Consider the following 26,734-nt stretch of genomic DNA (forward strand, 5'->3'; position numbering starts at 1 on the left):
GATCGAATCCCGGGCTCAGACACTCAGCACCACACCCAGAAATAACTGGCCGTGTAATCTTCAGCAAGTTACTTAACCCCGATTGCTTAAAAACAAACAAAACAAACAAAAAAACCATTTTAGGGGCGGCCAGGTGGCTCAGCGAGTAAGAGCACCGGCTCCAGTGTTGGGACGACCTGGAGATCAAATCCCGGGCTCAGACACTCAGCACCACACCCAGAAATAATAACTGGCCGTGTAACCTTGAGCAAGTTACTTAACCCCAATTGCTTAAAAAAAAAAAAAGGAAAGTAGGGGACAAGGGGATAAGAGAGGGCAGATTGGGGGAGGGGATAGTCAGAAGCAAACACTTTTGAAAAGGGACAGGGTCAAAGGAGAAAATACAATAAATGGTTGGTGGGATAGGATGGAGGGAAATATAGTTAGTCTTTCACTATATGACTATTATGGAAATGTTTTGCATAACTACACATGCATAACCTATATTGAATTGCTTGTCTTCTCAATAAGGGTGGGTGAGGACGGAATAAGGGAGAGAATCTGGAACTCAAAATTTTTAAAAACAAATGTTAGAAAATTGTTTTTATATCCAACTCAGAAATAAGATATATAGGCAAAGGGGTACAGAAATCCATCTTGTCCTACCAGAAAGTAAGGAGGAAGGGGGAAAGGGAGGGAATGGGAGGACAGACTGAGGCAAGGGGTAATCTATATGCTTGCCATCTTGGGGTGGGAGAGAGATGGGGAGAAAATTTGGAACTCAAAATTTTGTGATGAAAAAAGAAAAAAAAATTAAAGGAAAAGAACCTATTTGGACAAAAATATTTATAGCAGCTCTTTTTATGGTGGCTAAGAGTTGGAAATTGAGGGGATATTCATTATTTGAGGAATTGAGTTGAGGAAAAGGAGTTGAACAAGTTGTGGTATATGATTATAATGAAAAACTATTGTGCTATAAGAAATGATGAGCAAGATGATTTCATTAAAATCTGGCAAGACATACAGGAACCAATACAAAGGGAAATGAGCAGAACCAGGAGAACACTGTACACAGTAACAGCAATACTGTATTATGGAAACCTGTAAATGACTTATGTATTCCCAGCAATACAATGATCCAAGACAATCCCAAAGGATTCATGATGAAAAATGCTATCCACCTCCAGACAACGAACTGATGACGTCTGAATACAGGCAGAAACATATTATTTTTCTCTTTCTTTTTTTTGTTCAAGTTTTTTTCTATAAAATTACTAATATGGAGATGTTTTACATGATTGCACATGTATAACCTATATCAGACTGCTTACTGTCTAAGGGAGGGGTTAAAGATGCAGAATGCAAAACTTTTTTTAAAATGTTAAAATTTTATTTTACATGTAATTGGGGAAAAATAAAATATTATTTGAAAAATAAATAAAATTTAAAAAGATAGACCTTTACTTTTTTGGTAATGGGGGATTTGTAAAAGAGCTCTGCAATATCCCCAAAACAATCCAAAATTTCTCCTCATGTTCAACTCTGGACCCTACTTATTATTCTTACTATCTACTCCAGATATGCATAGTGTTGAACAATCTCTATAGAGTTTCCCTCTACTTGCATGTTGAAATCTGCAAAATAAACCTTTTTTTTTTTTGAGCAAAGCCAAGATAGTAAGAGAAAAAGTAGGAAGCTGTCTGAGCTCTCCCCAAATTCCCTCAAAGCAACTTTAAATCACACTTCAAAAATGAACTCTGGAGCAAAAGAACCCACAAAAGGATGAAATGGTTTTCCAGTCCAAGATAACTTAGAAGGATTACAGGAAAGGTCTGTCTCATGTGGGTAAAGTGGGAAGCAGCCAGTGCAGGTGGTATCTAGGCAAGCCAGCAGGAGGCTCTTAGCCCCAGCATGGATCAGCAACTGAGGTCTCAGCACAGCAGGCCAGTAACAGAGGGGACCAGCTGTGAGGGCTCCAGTCCCAATGTGACAGACTAGTGGACTGCTAGGCCTAGAAGCCTTGGATGAGATAGGCCATGTGACCCTAGTGCAGCTATGAGTCACCGACCCCAGAGGTCCCTACACAGAAAGTCAGTGATCAGACCCCTATACTCCCACTCATCCATGCAAGAGGCTTGGGACAGCGCTCCCTGTACATCTGCAACAGAGTTCAACTTTAAAAGTTACAAAATAGGCTAGAAAAATGGGGGGGGGGGGAGCCCTGACCGTAGAAAGCTACTATGGCAACAAGGAAGATCAAAACAAAAAAAATCAGGATAAAAACGTCAAAACTCCTACCTGTAAAGCCTCAAAGAGAAATATGAACTGGTAATCCAAAAATTCCTCCTGGAAGAGCTCAAGAAAACATTTTAAAAATCAAACAAGAGAAGCAGAAGAAAAATTGGGAAAAGAAATAAGAGTTATGCAAGAGAATCATGAAAAAAGAGCTAACAATTTGGAAAAGGAAGCAGAAAAATGGAAAAAGAAAACAACTTAAAAAGGAGAATCATCCAAATGGAAAAGAATCATCCAAATGGAAAAGGAGGTACTAAAGCTAACTGAAGAAAAATAATTCCTTAAAAATCAAAATTGGGTAAATGGAAGCTAATGACTATGAGACATCAAGAATCGATCAAACAAAATCAAAAGTATGAAAAAATAGAAAGGTAAAATACCTCATTTTGAGAACAAGTGACCTGGAAAAATAGGTCCAGGAGAGATAATTTGAAAATTATTGGAGTAAATCAAAGCCATGAACAAAAAAAGAGCCTGGATAGCATCTTTCAAGAAATTGTCGAGGAAAACTGCCTTGATATCCTAGAACCAGAGTATAAAATAGTAATTGAAAGAATCTACTTCTACATTAAAAGACTGAAGGGCTTGGGATATGATATTCTGGAAGGCAAAGGAGCACAGTTTACAGAATAAACTAACCAGCAAAACTGTGCATAATCTCGGGGAGGATAGGTGGCGCAGTGAGTATAGCACTGGCCCTGGAGTCAGGAGGACCTGAGTTCAAATATGACCTCAGACACTTAACACAAAAACTAGCCGTGTGACCTTTGGCAAGTCACTTAACCCCAACTGCCCTCCAAAAAGCAAAAAAAAAAACAAAACTGTGCATAATCTTGCAGGGGGAAAAATGGACATAGAAAAAGAACGAAATAAGAAACTTTCAAATATTCCTGATGAAAAGACCAGCAATAAATAGAAATTCTGATTTTCAAATACAAGACTGAAAAGAAGCATAAAAAGGCAAACAGGAAAGAAAAACTTAAGTTACTCAATAAGGTTAAACTGTTTGTATCCCTACACAGGAAGATAATATCCATAATTTGTAACTGTATCTTTATTAGGGCAGTTAGAAGAAGTATATATAGCCAGAGGGCATGAGCATGAGTTTAATATGATGGAATATGTAAAAAAAATAAAATTAAGGGGAGAGAAAAAGGAATGCACTGGGAGAAGGAGAAAGGGAGAGGTAGAATGGGGGTAAATTATCTTACATAAAAGAGGTGACCTTGATCCTATTCAATTCTTTTAGAAGTTTGTCCCCTTGACCATTCCCTTTTTTTTTCTTTCTCTCATCTTTGATCTCTCTTTAGACATTGTCTTCTTCCTTGGTGCCTTCAAATATACCCAGATCCTACCCACTGTCTCAAAAAAGTCAATGAATGAGTGAATGCTTTCACTTTGCCCTGACACTTTCTCCAGCTATGATCCTCTTTTTCCCATCACCCTTTCATGGATGAACTTCTAGAAATGTTGATCTATACTTGCTGAATACTTTTCCTTGCCTCCCACTCATTTCTTAACCCCTTGCAATTTGGCTTGTGATCCTACTACTCAACTTAATTTGTTCTTTCCAAGGAAAACTAACAATCTTGTAAATACTAAATCCCACAGCTTTTATGGGTCCACATTGTACCATGCCTCTCTATAGCTACTGACACCATCAACCAATGCCTTTTTTCTAGGATATTCCCTTTATTTTGGCTTATATAACATTTCTGCTTCTTGGGTCTGCTTCTCAAATTCCTTTGTTCAAATTTGCTCAAATTATTTTTTGCATTACCAAAGAACCAGAAATGAAGTTGTTGTTCAATCATGTCCAACTCTTTGTGAGCCTCAATTAGGGCTTTCTTGGCAAAGATACTGGAGTGGTTTGCCATTTCCTTCTCCAGCTCATTTTTCAGATGATGAACTGAGGCAAACAGGATTTAGTGCCTTGCCCAGAGTCACACAGCTAATAAGTGTCTGAGGTCAGATCTTAACTCAGAAAGATGAGTCTTCTTGACTTCAGGCCCCTATTCAATGAACCACCTAGTTATCTGGAAATGAACTGGGTGACAATATACTAGGGAATAGGTAAATAGATAGTGTATGTGAATGGAATGTTGATATCAGACATGAATTATGTCAACAAAAAAAAAATGAAAACTTAGGTAAAAGTAAAATGTGGTTGGACAGGGCAGCTAGGTGGCACTGTGAATAGAGCACTGGCTCTGGAGTCAGGAGGACCCGAGTTCAAATCCAGCCTCAGACACTTAACACAAAACCTAGCCGTGTGACCTTGGGCAAGTTACTTAACCTCAATTGCCCTCCAAAAAAAAAAAAAAATGCGGTTGGTTCCACATTCTCAAATGTGAAAAACCATAAATAACCCTAGGTCCCAACTCCAAAACTTTATTTTTAATAATTCTGATCATATTTATTTATCACACAAAACAAGCAAAACAACCCACTACACACATTAAAAAAGTTGTGGTTTCCATGGAAGAGAAACTAGTACCTTGCACACTATGTAATCTTTGTAGCTGCCAGTGTAGCAGCAGCAACAGCTTTCACTAATTTACTTCTCCTAAGAAAAGGGCAAAATAAAACCATCACTGCAGAAGAAAATCACATGACTAAATCTGGATGGTAGAGAGACAAAGAGGCTTCCCCAAAGAGAGTGTGTAGGCCATAATTCTTAAGCACACAGAAACTTTTAACAAAATTTATAGTTTATAAATATGTTTATGTGTTTATGTTTATAGTAAATTTATGTATGTGTACTTATAGTAGTAAATTATAAGACAGATTAATAACATATAGCATGTATGACTTACTAAAATTTTTTTAGTTTTCATTACATATATACATCATCTACAATTTTCTGCAGCATACCTCAAATCTCGAAAAAATCTCATTTAATTATTGATTGCCAATCCCCAAATAAACAAAACTACAAATGCAAAATCCACAAATGTCAAAGCATGACTATACTCTATTTTTTAATAAACATTAAAGAGAAAATTCTAATAGTCTAAACTCAGAAAGAGAAACTAAGCAAACCATAAATTATTTGCAAAAGAAAAAAACTACTGAACCAGATTCATTTACAGGTGAAGCCTTGACAAACTTACTACTACTTATTACTACCATACTAGTAAAGTCAATCTGTCAGCAAGCATTTATTAAAACTTACCATGTGCTAGGCACTTTTGCTAAGCACTGGGGATATAAAGAATGACAAAAAGATCACAGTCTCTGGAGTCATGGAGCTCACACTATGATCGAGGAAGCCTCCTACAGAAGGTAGGATTTGAACCAAGTCTTAAAGGAAGCCAGGGGAAGCCAGGAGACAAATGTGAAAGCATTACCAGTCTGAGGAACAGAAAGTGAACAAGGTGAAGTATCATGTGTGAGGAACCAGTATCAATGGATGGTAGAGTATGTGAAAGGGAGTTAAATAGAAGACTGGAAAGGCAAGGAGGGACGAGCAGCAAAGGGCTTTAGAAGCCTAAAAGAAAATTCTCTATTTGATTCTGGAAGCAATAAAGAGCCACTCAAGTTTACTTAGTAGCAAGGGAGCCATGGTCAGACCTGCACATTAGTTGTTGTATAGCTAGAATTTCTAGAGCCATACCAAATGATACCCCAGCTTACCTTTGATCTTAATGGAAAGACCTCTACTATGTCTCCATTACAGATAATGACAACTCTTATTTTTAGATGGAAATCATATACCATTATTGTAAAAAAGTTTATTTATTCTGATGTATTTCCATTTCTTGTCCTCTCCATGATATGCTGGCTCCACCCACAGATACAAGGTTAAAGATGCTCTCTGAGCACTTCCTTTGCTTCTGCTGAGTAGCAAGGCTGGGGATCATTTAAAAATTGATTTTAATGTTTTAAAAACAAAACTGGGGTAGCAAGTGAGATGACAACATCTGGAGTTATCAGGTGCAAGTTCCTTCCCACCTTTCTCTCGCCTAACCTTGCTTGATAATGAGGGATATTTACTCATAAAACTAACAGCTGTTCTTGGGACTTATCTCCCCTCTCTTTTCCCTGACTTTTCCTATAGCGAAGAGGAAAGGAGAGATGGGGAGGACTGGCATGACCCCTTACCTGTCCTGCCTCTAAGCAGATCACTCATTATGGTCCCTCCCTCCAATGTGAAGAAACAAAAAGCTTTATTATTCGCTTTAGCATGAGCATAATATTTTTGTTCCTCTGCCCTCCTCCCCATCCACCCCCAGTAGAGTACAGGTGATGCCACTGATTAAAAAGCATTTTGTTCTTCTTGACCATTGTACTTAGAGATAGGGAACAAACCTGAGATTTCACTGGCACAAGAACTGTCAGGTGAAGAAACTCACTCTACCAATGCAGGTTAGTATTTTCTCTGCATTTAGAGTTGTAGGGTATTTCCTAGACTAGAACCCTAAGAGATTAGATGATTTTCCCAGGGTCATAAAAGCAGAGGGAAGACTTGAACCCAGGTTTCCCTGGTTTTAAAGCAAGTTTTTTTTACTAAACATGCTATACTACCTTTCCGTTTCATATAGAATTGTTAATATATTGCATAATGTAATAGCAATTTTCTTAATATTGAATCAATTCTTCAATTTCTTGCTTAAATTCAATCAGGTGACAGGTTATAATTATTTTACTATGCTGTTGTAGCCTCTTTGGTAGAGTTTACTAAAAATCTTTGTAACCATACATATTACAGCTACTGCCCTATAGCTTTCTTTTTCTACTTTACCTCTCCCAGGTTTAGATACTAGAATGATATTTGTCTCTTTGAAGGAGTTTGATATTTTTATAAATATTTTTATAAACATTTTTATAAACCATGTAATACTGAAATTAATCATTCTTTGGATGTTTCATAAAACTCACTTTTGTAAATACGTTTCCTATCTTATTAGATAAGGACTACCTAGAAAGTAAGTAGTTTGGCAGAAACTACGTTTAGATCTTACTATACATCATAACAGTCTTATTATACACATGTAACAGATTAAGAACTAAATGGATACATAATCTAAACATAAAAAGAAACATCACAAAAAAAATTACAACAGAAAGAGCCTTCAGATCTATGGTTAGGGGAATAATTCATTACCAAATGCAGGACAGAAGAGATCATAAAAGTCAAAAGATACATTTATTAATAACATAAAATTAAAGAGATACAGTGGATGAAGAGCTAGCCTCAAAGTCAGGATGACCTGTGTCAAATCTCAACTCTTACACATTATGACCCTGACAAAACCACTTACATCTCTTACTCTCCCAAGCATCTCACTAAAACTTCAAGTTATAGAATACCCGCTAATCTGAATTTATAGATGGAGTTTCTTCAACATGGAATTCCCTATACCAATGAAAGTTCAGGTCTAGAAAAATAAAAATATTTAAACTTTTTGAATAAACAATAATGTAAACAGAACAAGCTGAGATATAATCTAATAAGGGGAAATTCTTTATAGCAAATATCTCTGATAAAATAATAGGGAACTGAGACAAATACATAAGATACCCCAATAGATAAGTGACCAAAGGTTAAGAAAAAATAGTTTTCAAAAGAAATGCAAATGACCTAAAAAAGCCTATTCCAAATCTCTATTAATTCTCTTGTACCTAAAGTGGGGTGAGGGGAGAGAAAGATCACTGTTCCCCCTTCCCAATAGGTCCCAACCCCAGGGGACTGTCCTTGGGACAAGATTTCCTACTTCTTCTGCCTCCCAGTACCTTCTGTAAGATAAGCAAGACACCCTAGACTACTCACCAGGATCTCATACCATTAAACATTTTTGTCCAACCACTTACGATTTATTTAGACACACTGTTGAATGGTTAGCATACTCTCACACCATTATGTTCATGTCATCCTTAATCTGAAGTGACTGATGCATAAGTCACATTCCCCAATTTTGTCTTTCCATTCCCTCAGGCCTAACCACTTCAAAGCATACTCCTTTCTAATGTCTCACTCCAGGTTTGCCCATTTCTTCCTGTGTTATCTAGAATGCCTATTTCCAAAATTACAAACCTCCTTTTATCTTGAGCTTCTTTCCTTCTCATTTCTTCTATCTTTTTAGCCTTGAGATATGGTACCCTCCTGACTACAGAGCTGTTCTTGTCGGTCTTTATTGGTCACACTTTTGTTCATACCCTTGACCCACTGGTCATGACAGGAGAGTCAGAATATTCTCCCCAAAGTATTATTTCCAGACTCTCCCTTGATCACCATCAATTAGAAATCTCTCCTCTTTTAAGCTTTACAATAAGCAAATTTATTAGCCAATCCAGATATAATTGACTTATTTACTGACCCCCCAGAACATACTCCTTCCTTCTTCAGTAGTTGTTAGACTGGCACACAGTCTTTCCCTCTTGCTATCTTCAAACTAGGAAACTTCAACATATATACTGATGTTCCCTCTAATACCTTAATTTCTGAGTTCCTCAAATTCCCACAACCTACTCATCCATAGATTAGTTATACATAGATGGTTATAGCCCTGATCTTGCCTTTGTCTATGTATTCCACTTCCATGGGTATGAACTCTGAAACTTCCTTATTTGATCAAAATTATTAATGATTCAACTTTTCATATGACTTACAACCGTAGTCTTCATCCTCATCATGATCCCCATTTCCTGTACCTCTCAGTTCTTTCTCAGGCCATCACTCCTGTCTATACCTTCCCAATTTTTAGTAAGTCATCTTAATTGTCCATTCTTCTCCATACTTCAGTCTCTTGAACCCTTAGCCAATCAGACCCTGTCAAGACCCAACACTAAAATTAGTGCCAGGATTTACTTCCTTTGCTCCTATTCAAATGCTGCTAAACAGAACAGGAGGAAATCATGAAATCATGCTGACTGGGTACACCACAAATTTATGTTATTTAATCTCAACTGGGCCCTCAATGCAGCAAGATAAACATTCTATTCTTCTCTAATTGATCTGTAATCCCACTGTTCTTAGTGGTTGTTCCAAACCTTTTCATCTCCCCTCAACTCTCTCAGGGAACCTTACTTTCTTAAACAAGGAGCATGTCTCATACTTCCCTGAAAAAAACCTGTTAAATAAGAGTTCCCCCTCCCTCAGAGCTCTTCTTCCACTATCTCCTTCTTCACTCCAGGATTAGATGAAGAAGTGGTCTTCCTCTAGTTATGGCAACCTCTACAATTCACCCTTGATCCCACCCCTTTGTACTTCTTCTTAAATTGTCTCTACCCCCATCCTCACTGTCTTATCTTCAATCTCTCCCTCTCTACTGACTCCTTCCCTGCTGTCTACAAACATGTCTATGTCTCTTCAATTCTTTAAAAAAGAAAATACCCCCAGCGGATCTTACCATCCTTGATAGTGATAGTCTCTCCTTTCCTTCAAGACTAAACTCCTTGGAAAAGTCATCTAAGATTAGTACTACTACTTCTCCTCTCACTGTCTTTTATAGTCTCTGCAAACAGACTTCTCACCTCATCATGTGACAAACTATTCTCTCCAGTTACTAATGTTCTCTAAATTGCCAAACTGCATGGCTTTTTCTCAATCCTGATCTTTCCTAACCTCTGTGCAGCACTTGACAGCATCTTGTTCTTTTCAATGCTCCTACCTCTCTAAGTTTTCACAACACTACTCTTTCTGAATTCTCCTCATTTGCATCCAACTGCTCCTTCTTTTTCTCTACTGATGGATTTTCATCCATGTCACACTCTCTATCTAGAGTTAGAGGTTCTCTCCTGGGGCCCTCTCTTTTTTCATGGCTTCAATTAATCATCTGTACATTGATGATTCCAAAACCAAAATATCCACCTCTAATCTCTCTACTGAGTTAGAGTCATATATCTCCTATTGCCTCTGGGACATTCATTTCGGGATGTCCTATGAGCATCTCAAACTCACTATGACTCATCTTTCCCTCAAAGCTTTCTTCAATTTTGAATGAATTCATTACTGTCAATGACAATATTATCCTTGCCACAATTTTAGTGTCATCCTCAACTCCTCACTTTCATTCAATCCATATATCCAATTAATTGTCTAATCTTGTCATTTCTACCTTCGGTACATTTCTTATATATGCCTCATGCCTCCTTTTCTCTACTAATAGTCACCCCCATCCTAGATCAAGCCCTCATCAACTCTCTCCTGAAATACTGCAGTAACTTGTATCCCTGATCAAATCTTTTTCCACTCCAATCCATCTTCCACTCAGTCGCCAAGATCATTTTTCTAAACTGTTGGTCTAACTATGTCACCATCCTGCTCAATTAACTTCAGGCGCTCCCAATCATCTCTAGAATCAAATATAAACTTTGCAGCTTTGCATTTCAAGTTATTATAATGTGATCACTTCCTATTTTTAGTGTTACAACTCACTGTCTCCATGCACTATACAAGCCATTCATCCTGGCCTATTTGCAATTTATCTAATACTGATTATCTCCCATCTTTGCATGATCCTCCATGCCTGGAATGTTCTGCCCCTTCTCTTGGGTCTCTTAATTTCTATGAATTCCATCAAGACTGCTCAAATCTCACATTCTACAGAAGCTCTTTCTCAGTTCCTCTATTTGGTAATGCCTTCCCCTTTCAGGTTACTTTCACCCTTGGATATAGTACCTTTGTGCCTAGTTATTTACACGTTGTGTCTCCCATTAGACTGTATGTTCCTTTGGGGCAGGGAATGTTTGTTTTTGTCTTTCTTGGTATCCTCCTAATAAGTACAGTGCTTAAAACATGGTATTCATTTAATGAATTCTTGCTGACTAATAAAAAAAAATGCTAAATAAAACAATTCTGTGGTTGCACTTCAGATTCAGCAAACTGGCAAAAATGATGAATGACAATCCATAGTTGGAGGGGCAATAGAAAAAGCTTTTACTAAATTGAGGTAAGAGTTTTAAATTGTTCCAACCAGCCTAAAAAACAATTTAGAATCATGAAAAGAGTTGCTAAATTGTTTCTACCCTTTGACTGAGCAATCCCACTAACTGGTATATCCCTAATTATCTCAAAGAGAAAGAAAAGCCCCACAGATGCACATATTAATAAGCATCCTTTTTTGTATCGCCAAAGAAATGGAAACAAAGTGGCTATCCAACACCTAAGGACTAGTTAAGGAAACTGGTATATAAATACAATTTCACCCAAGAAAGGATAAATATGAGGAATTCAGAAAAGCACAGTAAGACCTGTATAAAATGATGTTGAGGGAATTAAGTCTAACAAGGAGAACAAGTGTAGCAACTAAAATACAAATGAAAATCACATCAAATGGCATTTCAACTTTGATTGTTTGTACTGACTAGTCATTCTTGGTCCTAGAGAATATATAATAAAACACATTGCCCTTCTCTAAGTGGAGATGTGAGTGGCTACAAGCACAGAATGTTGCACAAGCTCTTAAATATGATGGTTTATCAAGTAACTGTGCCTAACTTTTTCTATTACAAGGGAACACTTAAATGGCATCATAGGTATATTGGGAAGTAACTGTATTTATTAGTAAAAAAGCAAAAGCTATCATTTTAACTTTTTTCAAAAAAAAGCTGTTAGCTATTAAAGTGGAAAGTAACCTGTCCTTTCAGATAAAATGACAAAATTTGGTGCTTTTTCACTTAACTGTTTTGGGGAACCTATTTTGGGAGAGGTTTAAGGTGTTTGTTAGCATATTTTCTGTGTCTAAACATAAAGCATAAAAATAAACATAAATAAAATACAAACAAAACATCTTTTAATGAAAATTTTTTTAGTTTAAAAACAGAACAAGATTAACATTAAAATTCTTTCTAAAACCTCAGAAAATAATTGTTATTAATACTACAAAGGTATTATTGTTAAGTAAAGCTTACTTACTGTGCTTTTGTCTTTCAGAAGTTTTTCAATTACTTCAATTAACATTTCTTTTTGCTCTGGATCAAGGCTAAACACAAAAAGAAATAAAATATTACTCTTATTAAATAGTTGTTTTCTCATTCTGGTCTAAGTTGCTGACATGATTCCCTGCTATTAAATTTCAGTAGCAAAATCAATACAGAAAATATCAGAAAAGTCAGAAATGAGCAGCAAAGGAAATAGATTCAAGAGAAGACAATGAAATTTTCCTCAATCAAGAGCATACTGACAATCACTTCAGATCATTTAAACCCCAATAAAGGCCAAAGCCTGAACTAATCAACTAGACATGCTTTGCTCTAAAAATGCCCTTTTCTGTGTCAGCAACTTTAAGACCAGACAAGGCTTATTAGGAGCATTCTTCCTGTTTGTAACCACTAAAGGACAGGATATCTAGGCTTATCTTGGTTCCTATGGACATATATTATACAGGGGAAACACAGATATCCTGGAATCGTAATTTCCAATCAATACTTTGTCAACTGTCTTGTCTTATTGTATTTACGATTCATTCAACTAAGAAACTTCCTTTTCCATGGTATGGTTAAACACATATGGAGACCATAAATCTGAGGGACACAGTCATCCTGAGATTAGGATTGTTCTAAAACATATTTAAGGCTGGTCATTCTTTTATCAGTCAGTCAGAATTTAAGCTCTGGCTCCATGTACGTACATGCTCACTAGTTTCGCTAGCTTTAAGGGAATAAACAATATGAATTTACATATCATCTAGCCTGTTTGCCTCTTTTAACCAAACTTTCAGGTCAACAATATTAATATTACTCCTCAAAGTTATTAAAAATAGCAATAATGTTAAGGAAATTCACTAAGACTTTCATATTTTTTTTCACAAAATTACCAATTATAAGTTCCATGAGGACAGGAATTGGGTTTTGTTTTATCTTAATTATTATCCACAGACCCTATTATGAGTAGCTAGTGTAATAAAAGTTTATTGAATTGTATCTAAGAAAAATTAAAACAGCACTTAAATATATGCAAGTAATATACTGATTATATTTTCAACTCCCAAAATTAGTCACTTTTCATATTGGTTGTCACATTGTCCAAATAACGGTCTCATTAATTCAGATATTTGCTGAGTAAAATATACATACTACGCTATATATTAGAAGAATTATAAACATAAGTAAGATATAATCCTTGTCCACAAAAAGTTTATAGTCTGGTAGAACTTCAACATAACAATCTAGTTCTATTTCAGGAAGCTACCTAACAAAAACCACACTTAACCTCTAAGTGGCATTGCGAGTGGCTAAACTGATCATACTCACACAATAGCATCAGGCCCTGGAAAGTACCAACTTCACCTTTTCAGTTTAAACTCCACCCCAATTCAAAGGGAATGATGAGAAATGTTAAGGTTTCTATGGTTCTCAGAGAGTAAATGAACTACTATTACCCAACTTCACCTGTTTTGGGTGACTAGGCCCATCTATTTAATTTAAGAAATATGGTTGAGAGAGGATTCTGGAAAGATGGCAGAGTAGGTCAGAAAATTCCAAACTCTCAAGATTTTCTCCCACCAAAGGGAAAAAATAGCACCTTAAGGCAGAAAAAAAGTACAGGTAAAAATAAATAAGAATAGGGGCACAACAGGAGTCTTTCTGGGACAATTTTAGACGATCAGGAGAAAGATCCCAGGAGAAGTTTGGTCCCAGTGAGGAGTAAACACCTCCACGCTAGGGTCCACTTTAACAAATGGCAAGCCACTTAAACAACAAGCTGCAAGCACTGGGGTTAGGTGGTCTGAGAGGCTACCTAAGACCCAGCCACAGGAACTTTTACCCCTTGGATAGTGAGGGGTGTTGGGTGTTTGAGCCCAGGAAAATAGGGAAGATCAAGATGGAGGGAACCTCTGCTGACAAGAAATGCCAGACCCACCTGTGCTGTGAAGAGCAGCAGAGGCAAGAAGGAACCAGCAGATGCATAGTGAATGAAGAAGCAGTGGGAGCAAAAAGCCTCAGGTTGTGAGCACTTACAGGAGGTTGGAGGTTTGGCTTTGGTTCCAGGGAAGAGGAGAACTGAAGATCTGGTGCAAGAGGCACCATTCTCCATTCCCCAGGGCTAGAGGTGATTACAAAAGTTAAGCTATTACCACTAAAAATGCACGGGCAAAGGAGAAAGAATACAATCAGAAAACTTTTATGGGAACAGAGAAGACTGAGGTTCATCTTCAGAGGGGGATATTGAAGTAAAGAAAACCCCCAAAGAGTAACATCAAATGATCACCTGCCCAAAAAAAATTCATCAAAGATCTTAAAAAAAGACTTTAAAAATCAAATGACAGATGGAAAAAAAAAATTGAAAAAAAAGGGGGGGGAGAGAATAATGAAAGAAAAAAAGTAGATTATGAAAGGAAAGTCAACCAATTAGAAAAGAAGATAAAGTATTTTAAGGAAGAAATAACACCTTGAAAATTAGAATTGGGCAAGGTGAAGCCAGTGAAATTATAAGAGATCAAGAAATAATGAAACAAAATATGAATAATGAAAAAAAATGAAGAGAAAGTGAAACATAGAAAAACAATTGATTTGGAGAATAGATCAAGAAGAGAAAACATAGGGCGGCTAGGTGGCGCAGTGAATAGAGCACTGGCCCTGGAATCAGGAGGACCTGAGTTCAAATCCGGCCTCAGACACTTAACACACACACAAAAAAAACTAGCCATGTGACCTTGGGCAAGTCACTTAATCCCAAATGCCATCTAAAAACAAACAAATAAAGAAGAGAAAACAAAAATAATCAGACTAACTGAAATTTATGATGGGGAAAAATATCTTGATACAATACTAAAAGAAATAATTAAAGCAAATTGTCCTGAAGCATGAGAAGGGGGGAAAGTAGAATTAGAAAAATTCTATCATCACCACTTAAAAGGGATCCTATGAGGAAAACTCATAGGAATATCATAGTCAAATTTAGAAACCCCCAGGTCAAATATAGCATATTAAAAGCAACAAGAATAAAACAATTTAAATATGATGGTGCCACAATTAGAATCACACAAGACCTAGCAGCAGAGATATTAAAGGACCGCAGGTCTTCGAACACTAGATATTGAAGAGCAAAAAAACTGGGGCTGGGGCGGCCAGGTAGCACAGCGAGTAAGAGCACCGGCTCCAGTGTTGAGAAGACCTGGAGATCGAATCCGGGGCTCAGACACTTAGCACCCACCCAGAAACACCTGGCTGTGTAACCTTGAGCAAGTTACTTAACCCCAATTGCTTAGGGGCGGCCAGGTGGCTCAGCAAGTAAGAGCATCGGCTCCAGTGTCGGGATGACCTGGATCAAATCTGGGTTCAGATACTCAGCACCACACCCAGAAATAACTGGCCGTGTAACCTTGAGCAAGTTACTTAATAACCCCAATTGCTTAAAAAAAAAAAAAACTGGGGCTGTGGCCAAAAATATCATACCCAGAAAATTTAAACATAATGCTGAATGAAATAAAAAATGGACATGTGATCAACTTTCAGACATTCAAGACTGTTAAAAAAAAAACCCTGAACTTAATAAATGATTTGACATATAAGAGTCAAGAGAAATATAAGGTTCATATACCAAAGACTGATTATAAGGGATCCAACAGGGAGAGACCATTTACTTTCTATATATGTAAAATATAAAATGTATATGAAAGATTCTTATTAATAATTGGGTAGCTCATAAGAAAGACTGGGGAAAACCTAAGCATGATATGAATTTAAAAAGTAAAACCATTTAGGAACAGCTAAAAAGAGTATTGAGGTGCAAGAAGAATCAATACAGAGGAATTAGATAGGGGAGGAGGGCTGGTAGTTCTGGTAACCTACATTCTTTGGGAATGGTTTTAAGAGCAAACAATAGATATATATTTAGAAGCATATAAAAGTCTTCTAAATTCAGAAGAAATAAAATGGTAGGGGCACAGGGATGGGGGAGGGGACAAGGGAGGGATCTTCAGAGGGGAGGGTGAAGGAATACATAAAAGGGGGTATAGAAGGGTGCTTAGATTTATGGGAATAGGAAAAAAAGAGAGGGATCCTTGTAGGGGGGTAGGCAAATAACAGGAGGGCAAGGTAGTGGGTAGAAGTAAAGTAGAGGAGGCAGGAGGGATAGGAAACAAGAGATATGCACAAACATGAAAACAAAAATCAGGAGTAGAATTTGTTTGGGAAAGTATATGTCTATATGTGTGTATGTATACATATATGTGTGTGTATATGCGTGTGTGTATATATATATGTATGTGTGTATATATGGCTATATATATGTATGTATAGCTATAGAGAAACATATCCAAACTTAATTATACCCTTGGGGGAGATGAGGAAGGAGGAAAAAAAGAACATAAAAAGTGTATAGCAGAAAACAAACAAAAAAAAACTTACAAGGAAGCAAAGAAAAGATGGATGGTTCTCAACACAAAGTGTATTATTTATCACACAGGCTTTCTTGAAATGAAAATTTATTATTATATATTTTGAATTCCCTCTTATGCACTACTATGCACAAAACATGATTTTTTTCTTTCTTACTATGTATTTAAGTTCCAATATTTGCATTTATGATGCTTTTGTTTCTTTTCTTGTTTCTGTACTTGTTATAGTATTTCAGTCTAAAATAAAAATTTTAAAAAGAAATATGGTTGATGTAGATTTTCCCAAATAAGACGAGCTCTTAATCTGTAATATTTGTATTTTACTAGGTAGTACAATTGGTAGAGTTCTAGACTTGGAATCAGTAAGATATGAGTTCAAATCCTGCCTTGGACACTTCCTAGCAGTGTGACCCTCTGCAAGTCACTTAATATCTGTCTGCCTCATTTCCTCAGCTGTAAAATGGGAATAATAATAGCACCTACCTCTCAGGAGAGCTGTGAGTATAAAATATTTGTAAAGTATTTTGTAGACCTTAATGTGTCATATAAATGCTAGCTGTTATTACTGTTGTTATTACTACTACTACTACTACTACAAATAATACTAATACTATCATTATAGCTAACTTTGAAAGAAAAGAATTTCATCCCCATTCTGAACTCCCTCCCCTGCTAGAGATATGTTCAGATATTATAGAGTGACACAATTTGCATAGAAATAACAAATGCAATAAAACAATGGCTCAAGCCCTTCCCCACATAGTATACAGACGTACTCAATCCAAGAATTCCAAGAGTAACACAGTTTAATTGTTCCCATGTAGTGCATCCTTCAAACAAGCAAATCAGTATAAGAAAAAACACAAAAGAGTTTCCATATGAGGTACAACTTGGAGCATCCAGCATGGTCAGTCATTAGATGAAAGATTTGAACTCTAGATCTACATCTCAACTCCTCCTTGCAAAGGAGAGCAGAAACTTGGGGAACCCTTGGTGCACACTGAAGCTCCTACACAAAAATCATTACTTTTGTGTTCAGTGTCCTGTCACTAAGTCATTAAGTCACTCATATTTAATGAATACTTGTTGCCATAGCTAGCTCAATCTACATGGAGCCAACTCAAAGTCAAAGAGAGCTTGCCATCATTCCACTTATGGCCTCAATTCCTATTTCCAAGGACCAAGAAGTATGTTACCTTCCCTCTATCCCTCTGGCCATTCTTTCTCATCTTAACTTTTTGGCTTTATGGATAGGGTTAGCCCAAGATGTAGAACTAACATCATTAAATGGAGCACAGTTAACTTATCCCTAATAAAACACACAAAGTTAACATTAAGTGAAATGGAGAGAAGTAGCACATGGGTATCATGGGTCTTCTTATTTCACATATGCCAAAGATAATCTCTGTAGATACAGTTTTTAAAAATCCTAGTTCCAGAATAAACATACTGGAAAAATAACTTGAAAATAGCACCTATAATAATTATTTTTAATTATGTTGTCATTGGTTTAAGGTCTATTATAAATCTTACTTCTTTAGAGTCTATATTTCACTAAAAAATCTGCAATGCCCAAATCTGGGCAATACTATAAGACTGAAGAGGGAAACAATCAGCACAAAGCACTGGACCAAGAATTCAGATTTCCAAATGGTACTAATTAAAAGTTTATTATCTCAGAAACTTCATAAATGCCAACCTATACATGCATAAGTCACATTCTACTAGTCCTCAGAGCTACAGAGTTCATAATTACTCAGGTAAGCTCCCACAAAGGCATCTAAACCCTCGTGTAATGAGGGTTGTCATAAAGAAATTGAAGAGCATTGAAATGTCTATTTTATGTATGATGGAATCCTCAAAGAATCCTATTTCACTACACTTAATTATATACAATGTACCATTCAGTTTTACTAAAAGAGGTGTGGATGTGTGTTTGGTGGGGGTGTAGGGGGTGTGTGTGCTGCTTTCCCTTATTTACCCTGTTTAACTCTAACCCTATGGCAATCAACATCCTTGCTTCCTTTAGATTTTTTTAGATTTAATCATCTCTTGTGTTCATCTAGCTCAAGCCAGGTGGAGACATTTCTGTGCATAATGGCTAAATACTTTCATGCTTGCTTCAGTCCTAAGATGCCCCATTTTATATTATCTCATGTGTTTACCAATTTCTTCTGGGGGATGAGTCGCAGGGATCCTTGTCCTGGGGAGTCCTTTTCATTTTGAATTTAGACTTCAACCTTCTATCTACTGCCTGACAGCAAAATTATTTTCATAAATAATTTTAATAACAAATTCAATATGAAGCACACAGACATGTAATTCATTTATATCTGCCTACTTAATGGAATTAAATAAGATTTTAATTTCTTTTTTACAGTTACTTACTTTAGAGCTAATTATAAGATAGCAGAAAGAGCCCAAGATCAGGATTCTGAAAGCACAAGCTAGTCCTAGCTTTGTTCACTATTGGCCAGTAATGCAGGGCAAGCTACAACTTCTGTGTCTCATTTTACTCATCTATTAAGATGAGGGTACTATCTATCCTGCCTCCTTCATATGGCTGCTGTGAGACTCAAATAAGATAAAGCACTATATAAACAACAGCTGCAATTACTAACAATGAGCTAATACAGTGATATGACAGTTTAAAAATTTGTTGTTGATTCATCAACACAGAATAAAAAAGGGTCAGTTTCCAATACCAAGACAAAAATTGAAGGAAGACTGGAAACCTAGCTTGCATCAGGAAGAAAAAAATTCAAACTAAAACAATTATGACAGAGAGCAAGAAAAAGAACATGCAAACTCTGATTAAAGTTACAAAAAGGTATAATTCCTACCATGCCTAAGGAAACTCAAAGTTCATATGATCAAATGGCTAATATAAATAGAATAAATAGGAATAGTATAGAGAAAAACTGTGACCTAACTAAAACAGATGACATTTTTTTACATGCTAATTAAGCATGCTTTCAATGTTTACCATTCTGCAGGAAATTAATAATTGACATTTATATAACACTTTAAAGTTTGAAAGTGCCTTACATACCTTTTGTCAACTGATACTTATAATACTCCTTTGAGGTAAGTAATATAAGATTTCACTATACCCATCTAACAGATGAAGAAACTGGGACATGGTCACATAACTGATGGCATGATATGAAATCATGTCTTCCTAATCTCAAATCCAGCCTCCAAGTACCTATGCCACATTACCTTCTCTTCAGTGTTAGCGTATATTATGGACTCTCTTACCTGTACAATTTCTGTATTGCATGGGCAGCATTCTTTCTAACATATGGTGATAAGTCAGCAGAAGCTTCTTTAATAGCAAGCATCATGATTGGAACAATAATTGGAACCCTGATACTTGAAAGGACTCTCAAAGCACTTGCACGAATTAACTGATTAGGATCCTAAAAAGAATACAGAAAGTATCAAATAATACCTTCAAAAATCACTTACATTTCAAAATTGCATGTAATATTAATGCTTGATAGAGCTTACAAAAGTATTTTCTTTCCGTTTCAAATGTGGAAGGTGCTCACCAAAATTTGATTCATGAAGTTGCAGAGTAGTTTGACAAGCTAATATGTTCATTAGCCCAAAAGATACAGTAAAATGATGTTAGCACAAAAGAAATTTTGGTTAAAATTTGAAAACTAATGGCAGAAAGGTGGTAGCTAACTAAAAATAAAATAATTATTTAAATATACATAACTATCATTCAGTATCAAGAGGCAGAGATAGAGAGACAGTCTCAACATTTATTTTTATTTTTTGCCTTTTGGAGGGCACCTGGAGTCAAGTGACTTGCCCAAAGTCACACAGCTAGTGTGTCAAGCGTCTGAGGTCGAATTTGAACTCAGGTCCTCCTAACTCCAGGGCCGGTGCTCTCTCAACATTTAAAAGACCTGGATTAAAGTAGTACCTGTGATACAGTACTTATTTTTTAAGGTACAAAATTAACTTAATTTCATTATTTACAATCATTTAAAGCTTAACTATCGCAAAACATAAAAATGCATTTTTAAATGAACAATCTAGAGCATTATAATCACAGATGATACAAATATTGATAATAAAGCATTTAAAACACTAGAAGATTTTCATCAAAGTAACTGTACAGCTAAGTGACATTCTTTGACAAAATGTATTAGTTACTGGTATAACTGAGGAATTTGTGTTATCAATATGTTATCTACTTTCAAGATCAAAATGAAACTTTAAAAACAAAAAACCCTAACATTTAGGTTTCTTTTGGTACATGCATCACCTTCTTATGAAAAATTTTACTCAAGCTATAAATAAAAAGTGTTAATTTTAGACCAAAGATTAAAAATAGTGCCTACTATTTTCTGAGGCCAAACACCTTCATGTATGTATGCATCCTATGTGACCTAGGACAAGGAACCTAACTTAACTTTCAGTTCTTACAGGTGACTAAGACCACAAACTGCAGAACAGTTGTTAATCAGCATTTGCTGAAGGAGACTGGTTCACTGGGAGTGCCCCACACTAATGAAAGCACAGGACTGGGCAAAAAATAAAAAATTCTAAATAGTCTACTAAATGATTTTTGCAAGATTGTGAAATTACTCGTCCTAGTAATAAAGTTTTGATATTTCTATGTTTTTAGATTTCTATCATTTCTAAGTTTTTACCTTACAAGTTTGTTTTTTGCTTTGTTTCCTAGAATTTAAGTATTTCGTACAATGTTTCTTTCTTGGGTGCCTATTAGCAGTTACATCCTACAAAAGAGTAAGATCCAGGAAAGTAAGAATTCTGTCTTGTTTTCTTCCTCCTCCACCAACTAACACAGTACTAAGCACTCACAAGGCCATTATTAAACCTTTTTAAACTGACATGAAGACAAAAACTGTAGGAACAAATACATAAGCTCCCAAACAGAAAAGATTCTGAGACCATAAACTACTTGGGGATATATTTCAGCTACCATGACAAGAAAGTTCTAACTTTTTTAACACACTACTTTGACATTCCATAAATCACAGAACTTCTGTTCTACATAATAATCTCCTTCCACTGTGCAAACACTTGTTACTCTAGAATAACATGCGCTATCACTTACTTTCAGAGCGCGCTGGAAAGTGCTGATGGACAAGAGAGCCAGATCCTGCTGCTCCTCGGCGTATCGGACCAGGTAAACATAGACCAGCTTCTTGATCTGGTGGAGAGGGGAAAGTGGGGGAAGAAAAAGATAAAAACCAAGTTTGATCATACCAGATAGGAAGACAAGGAGCTCACCGCCTAAAAAATTTCCTGTACACATGAACGGCTCAACAAAAGTTTCCAGAATTGAAGACCTTTTAGTCTCACAGTCCTTCTTAACTTTCCTCAGGCAAATCACATAATCTGCCTCCATCTGACTTTCCTCATGTATATAATGACAATGTTACTCTGGGTTAAGGAAACAACATTTCAAAGCACTTTTTAAAAAGTACAGGATTGTTAACTGTCCATAACATCTAAAAGAAACATTTCAAGAAAAGGCATGAAATCACTACTAAATGAAAATACAGCAACACTAAAATATGCATTAACAAATCTAGCATTCATATTCTGATCCAGAAATTATATATTTTTAAATTCTTAACTTCACCAATATCAAAAAAGAGCATTTTCAAATGCAAAGGAGACCAGAGTAAGAGAAGTCAGGGTGAAACTGAGTGTGTTATACATACTTTGCTTTTCTTACATATAAAATAAACCCAAAAGTTCCTTTCAAAGCTGTCCTACTTCTCTGTGCTGTTTCCCTTCCAGAACCTGTGCATTTTTTTTGATGGTCTACAGTACATGGTGCCCTTTACTGAGAAGCTCTCAGTGGCTACAACATACACTGAAGCACTTCTCTTATATAAAAAATGTGTGGGCCTTTAATTAATTTCTCCATGACAGCTACTGGGAACTGACTTCAGCACTTTTAGGCATAATGTATTTTTATATATTTTATGGTCTGTGGGGTTGATGATGGCTTTTTTAAGTACTCTTTGCTCATGGGTAGCATTTTTAAAAGTACATCAATGGTCCTCTTTTCTTTTTTTTAACATTATTGGTAGCTCCTGTTCCTCCCTTGCCCCAAAGGAAAACAAAAAAACATGATCTTTGTTTAAAAAAAGATAAGAAGAGTAAAGGAAAATAAACCCATACATCTGCCAGATCCAAAAATGTATGTATTTCTATGTATCATTCTATATCTTGACTCTATCATTTCTTTGCCAGGAGATTTTAGTAGCATGTTTCATCATCAGTCCTCTGAAGTCATGGCTGGTTATTACAATGTACAAAGGTCTATTGTCTTTCTATATTGTTTTTCTTTATAAATTACCATATAAATTATCTCCCTGATTCTCCTTGCCTCACTCTGTCAATTCATTCGATTGTTCCCAAGTTTCTGTGAAACCCATTTCTCTGTAATTTCTTAGAGCAAAATATTTCATTACATTCCTATACTGGTATTTGTTCAGTCATTCTCTAATTGACAAGTATTCCCTTAATTTCCAGTTCTTCACCACTACAAGAGTTGCTATAAATATTTTTTGTAGTTATGGGTCTTTTTCTTCTTCCTTTGTTCTTCTGGGAGTAAAGGCCTAGCAGTGCTATTGCTAGGTCAAGGTAGCCTGTACAGTTGAGTGACTCTGGAGGCATCATTCCAAACTGCTCACAAAAATGGGCTGAATTGGTTCACAGTTCCCTCAACAGCACCAAGAGCATCCCTATCTTACCACATCTCCTCTAACAACTGCCCTTTTTAAAAATCATCTTTGGCCAATCTGACAGCTAAGAGGTAAAACTGAATTTGCTTTAATTAGTATCTCTCTAATTATTAGTAATTTGCAGTATTTTTCCATATACCTATTGAGAACTTAGATTTCTTCTTTTGGGAAGTGTCTGTTTATATACTTTGATTATTTATTTATCTCCTGAGGAAGGGCTAACATTTTTGCCTATTTTGCTTATCAGCATTTAATCAGAGAAACTTGTTGCAGACTTTTTTTTCCCAGTTGTTTCCCTTCTACTTTTAACTACTTTGATCTTGTTTTATGCAAAAACTTTTCAATTTTACATAATCAAACTGTCCATTTTATCTTTTATAACCATTTTCTCCTATCCATAGTTGTGAATAGCATTTTCCTCCTTATTCCCCTGATTTGCTTAGGTGACCTTTAATATCTAAGTCATTAATCCATTAGATTATTGTACTATTTGCTGTGAGATGATGATATAAACCTAATTTCTACCAAGCTACTTACTAATTTTCCCAGTGGTTTGTGCTGAATAGCAAGTGCCATTCTAATAGCTGCAGACTTAGAATTTATTGGACACTGTAAGTTACTATGTTCATTTGCTTCATTATTTTATGTACCTAAACTGTTACATCCATAATTGTTTCCTTTTTCTATTCAATACCAAATAGTTTTGTGATTATTTTACAGTATAATTTGAGATATAATACTGTGGGCCTTTTTCCTTCCTACTTTTCATTATTTTATCTAACTCACTCAAGTAATCCCTTACTAGTATGATTGATATTAGTATGAAATAACCTAATAGAAGCCTCATTTTTCTTACACTAGTTTGGACTCTCCATAAGCAACAAATACCTCTCCATTTATGTAGGTCTGTAGAAATGTACTGTAGTTGTAGTAATATATGTGTATCTGGGTAGCTCAACCACATTCTAATCTGAAAAATTATTGAGAACTTGCCCACTCCCCCCCATCCAGCTTTTGTTTATGCAAATTTCTATTTATTAGAAATTAAAATAGTTTAGCATTATTATGAAAAATAGCTTTGACCTCATAGACTCCCTACTCTGGGTTTCTTTATGTAAACCATAAAATAAGCAGCAAAAAGTGATAATGTTTTTCCTCTATGATTTATTTCCTTGTTTACTCGACTTGTTTACTGTAGAATAGCTACTATATTTGCATATGCTATATATACTATTGCATAAACAATACTATAATATAGCTACTGTAGCTAGAAATTCTATGATTCTGTTAAATAAAAATGATGATAATGAACATCCTTGCTTTACCTCTTATCTTTCTGGAAAGGCCTCCAATATTTCTATGTTACATATAGGGTTTGCTCTTCATTTTAGATAGATGTTATTTACCATGTTAGGGAAAACACAATTTTTACTGTTTTCTAGTGTTTTTCTAACATGACAGTTGTAGGACTTTGTCAAGACCTTTCAGTGTTTATAGTTATAATCTTTTTTGATTGTTTCTTGTTATTAATATGATCTATTAGGTTTATAGTCTTCTCAATACTGAAACAACCTTGCATTCAAATATAAATCTGAGTTGGTCATAGTGTACAATCTTTCTGATATTTTCTTGTAGTTCTTTAACAATATTTCATTGAAAATTTCTGCCTTAAGTTTCACAGAGGTAGGTGCTATTATTTTTGCCATTTTTCAAATGAAGAAACTGAGACAAACTGAAGTTGTGACTTGCCTAAGGTCACACAGCTACAATATGCCTGAGGCTGCATTTGAACTCAAATTTTCCTGACTCCAGGCCTGATGCTCTATCTCCTCTGCCATCCAGCTGCCCCATATGTTACTCCCTACTCCCAATCTTGTCGGCAGTATTCAACAGTCTGTATTTTTCTTTGTTTAATTTATCTGTTTCTGGTTTAGTTACTGTGATCCCTTTTGAATCACTGAAGGAATTTTTGCAAACTGTTTATGTATGCTGGAATTAACTGTTTTCTGAATGTTTGCTAAAATTCATTTGTATACCCAGCTGATGCTGGAGTGTTGTTGTTGTTCATTTTTTTAGTTCATTTATAATTTATTCAATTTCACTTTCTGAGATTAGGTTATTTAAATTCTCTATTCTGTTAATTTGATTGCTTTGTTTTATTCTTTTATAAATATTCCACAATTTCATTTAAATGATCAATTCCGTTGGTATATAATCAGACAAAATAGCTTTGTTAAAGAAGTTTGTGAAAATGAATGTCTTTTAGTTTCAAATTTACTCTCAATTTCCCTTGGGTAAATCACATAATCTTGCTCCATCTGAGTTTCTTCATCTATAACATGTAAATATTACTTTGCTGAGTAAAAGCAATAATTCTAAATACCTTTAAAGTACATATTTCTTAATTTGTTAATTATCCAGAAGGGCTAAAAAAGGCATTCCAAGAAAGGTATTACATAATTAAAATACCAACAAAAGGGTTTTTTTTTAATTGTGCACAATGCATGAATATTCTGCTCTAAAGATATTTTTCATCCTTATATAAAATGTGGAAAATAAGCAAATGTGGTAAAAAAAATCCACTTTGTGTTGAAAATGTCTCCTATTATATATCTCCTGGAGCCAAAATTATTTTAAGTATCTTAAAAAATTATAATACACAAAATTAGGGAAAGGCACTCATCCTGTGATTTCACTGGCAAAGGAAACTCAGGTGGAATTTTTTCTGCCAGTGCAGGTCAACACTTCTACAACTTAAGAGTCTTAGCAAGGTTAAGTGGTTTCCCCAAGGCCACATTAAGAATCTTGGCGAGGGGCAGCCAGGTGGCGCAGTGAGTAAGAGCGCCAGCCCCAGCATCGGGAGACCAGGATCGGTTCTGGCCTCAGATACTTGGCACCCACACAAAAAATAACTGTCCATGTAACCTTGAGCAAGTTACTTAACACCAATTGCTTAAAAAAAAAAAAAAGGATTCTTGGCAAGGGAGGCAACTAGGTGGCATGGTGAGTAGAGCACCAGCCCTGAAGTCAGGAGGACCTGAATTCAAATCCAGCCTCAGAAGCTTAACACTTACTAGATGTGTGACCTTGGGCAAGTCACTTAACCCCAATTGCCCTGACCAAAATAAATGGTGGCAAGGTTAAGGGATTTCCCCAAGGTCACATAGCCACTAAGGGCAGAGACTGGACCTGACTCTAGGTCTCCCCAGAGTTAAAGTTGGCTCTCTATCTATTAACCACATAGGGTTTATTCTGCAAAATTACAAATGGAAAAACATCATGTTCAAAAGTTTAAAAAAGGAAATGAAAGAATTCAGACTGAAATTTATTTACTTTTATTTTGGTCTTATTATTTCCAGGCCCCTTTTCCCCTGATTTATCAGTATAATAATAATAATAATTAACATTTAATATAGCACTTATTATAGGGCT

The 26,734-nt window shown here is 35.8% G+C and overlaps 1 protein-coding gene across 2 annotated transcripts in view; it reads right to left on the reverse strand.

The window, feature by feature from the left end:
- AP3B1 (adaptor related protein complex 3 subunit beta 1) overlaps nt 1-26,734 on the reverse strand; it is a 357,386-nt gene that overhangs the window by 236,176 nt on the left and 94,476 nt on the right. For both annotated transcript variants that reach the window (XM_069096283.1, XM_069096282.1), the window contains exons 4-6: nt 21,658-21,753; nt 19,821-19,981; nt 12,134-12,200 (exon numbers count right to left, since the gene is read on the reverse strand). In XM_069096283.1, coding sequence (XP_068952384.1) covers nt 12,134-12,200; nt 19,821-19,981; nt 21,658-21,753 — 324 coding nt within the window. The remainder of the gene's footprint in view (nt 1-12,133; nt 12,201-19,820; nt 19,982-21,657; nt 21,754-26,734) is intronic.

This window comes from Petaurus breviceps, unplaced genomic scaffold, assembly GCF_028583685.1.
Source record: "Petaurus breviceps papuanus isolate PSGF00001 unplaced genomic scaffold, PetGlider_PUasm1.0 229, whole genome shotgun sequence".
In the NCBI taxonomy this organism is placed as follows: Eukaryota; Metazoa; Chordata; class Mammalia; order Diprotodontia; family Petauridae; genus Petaurus; species Petaurus breviceps.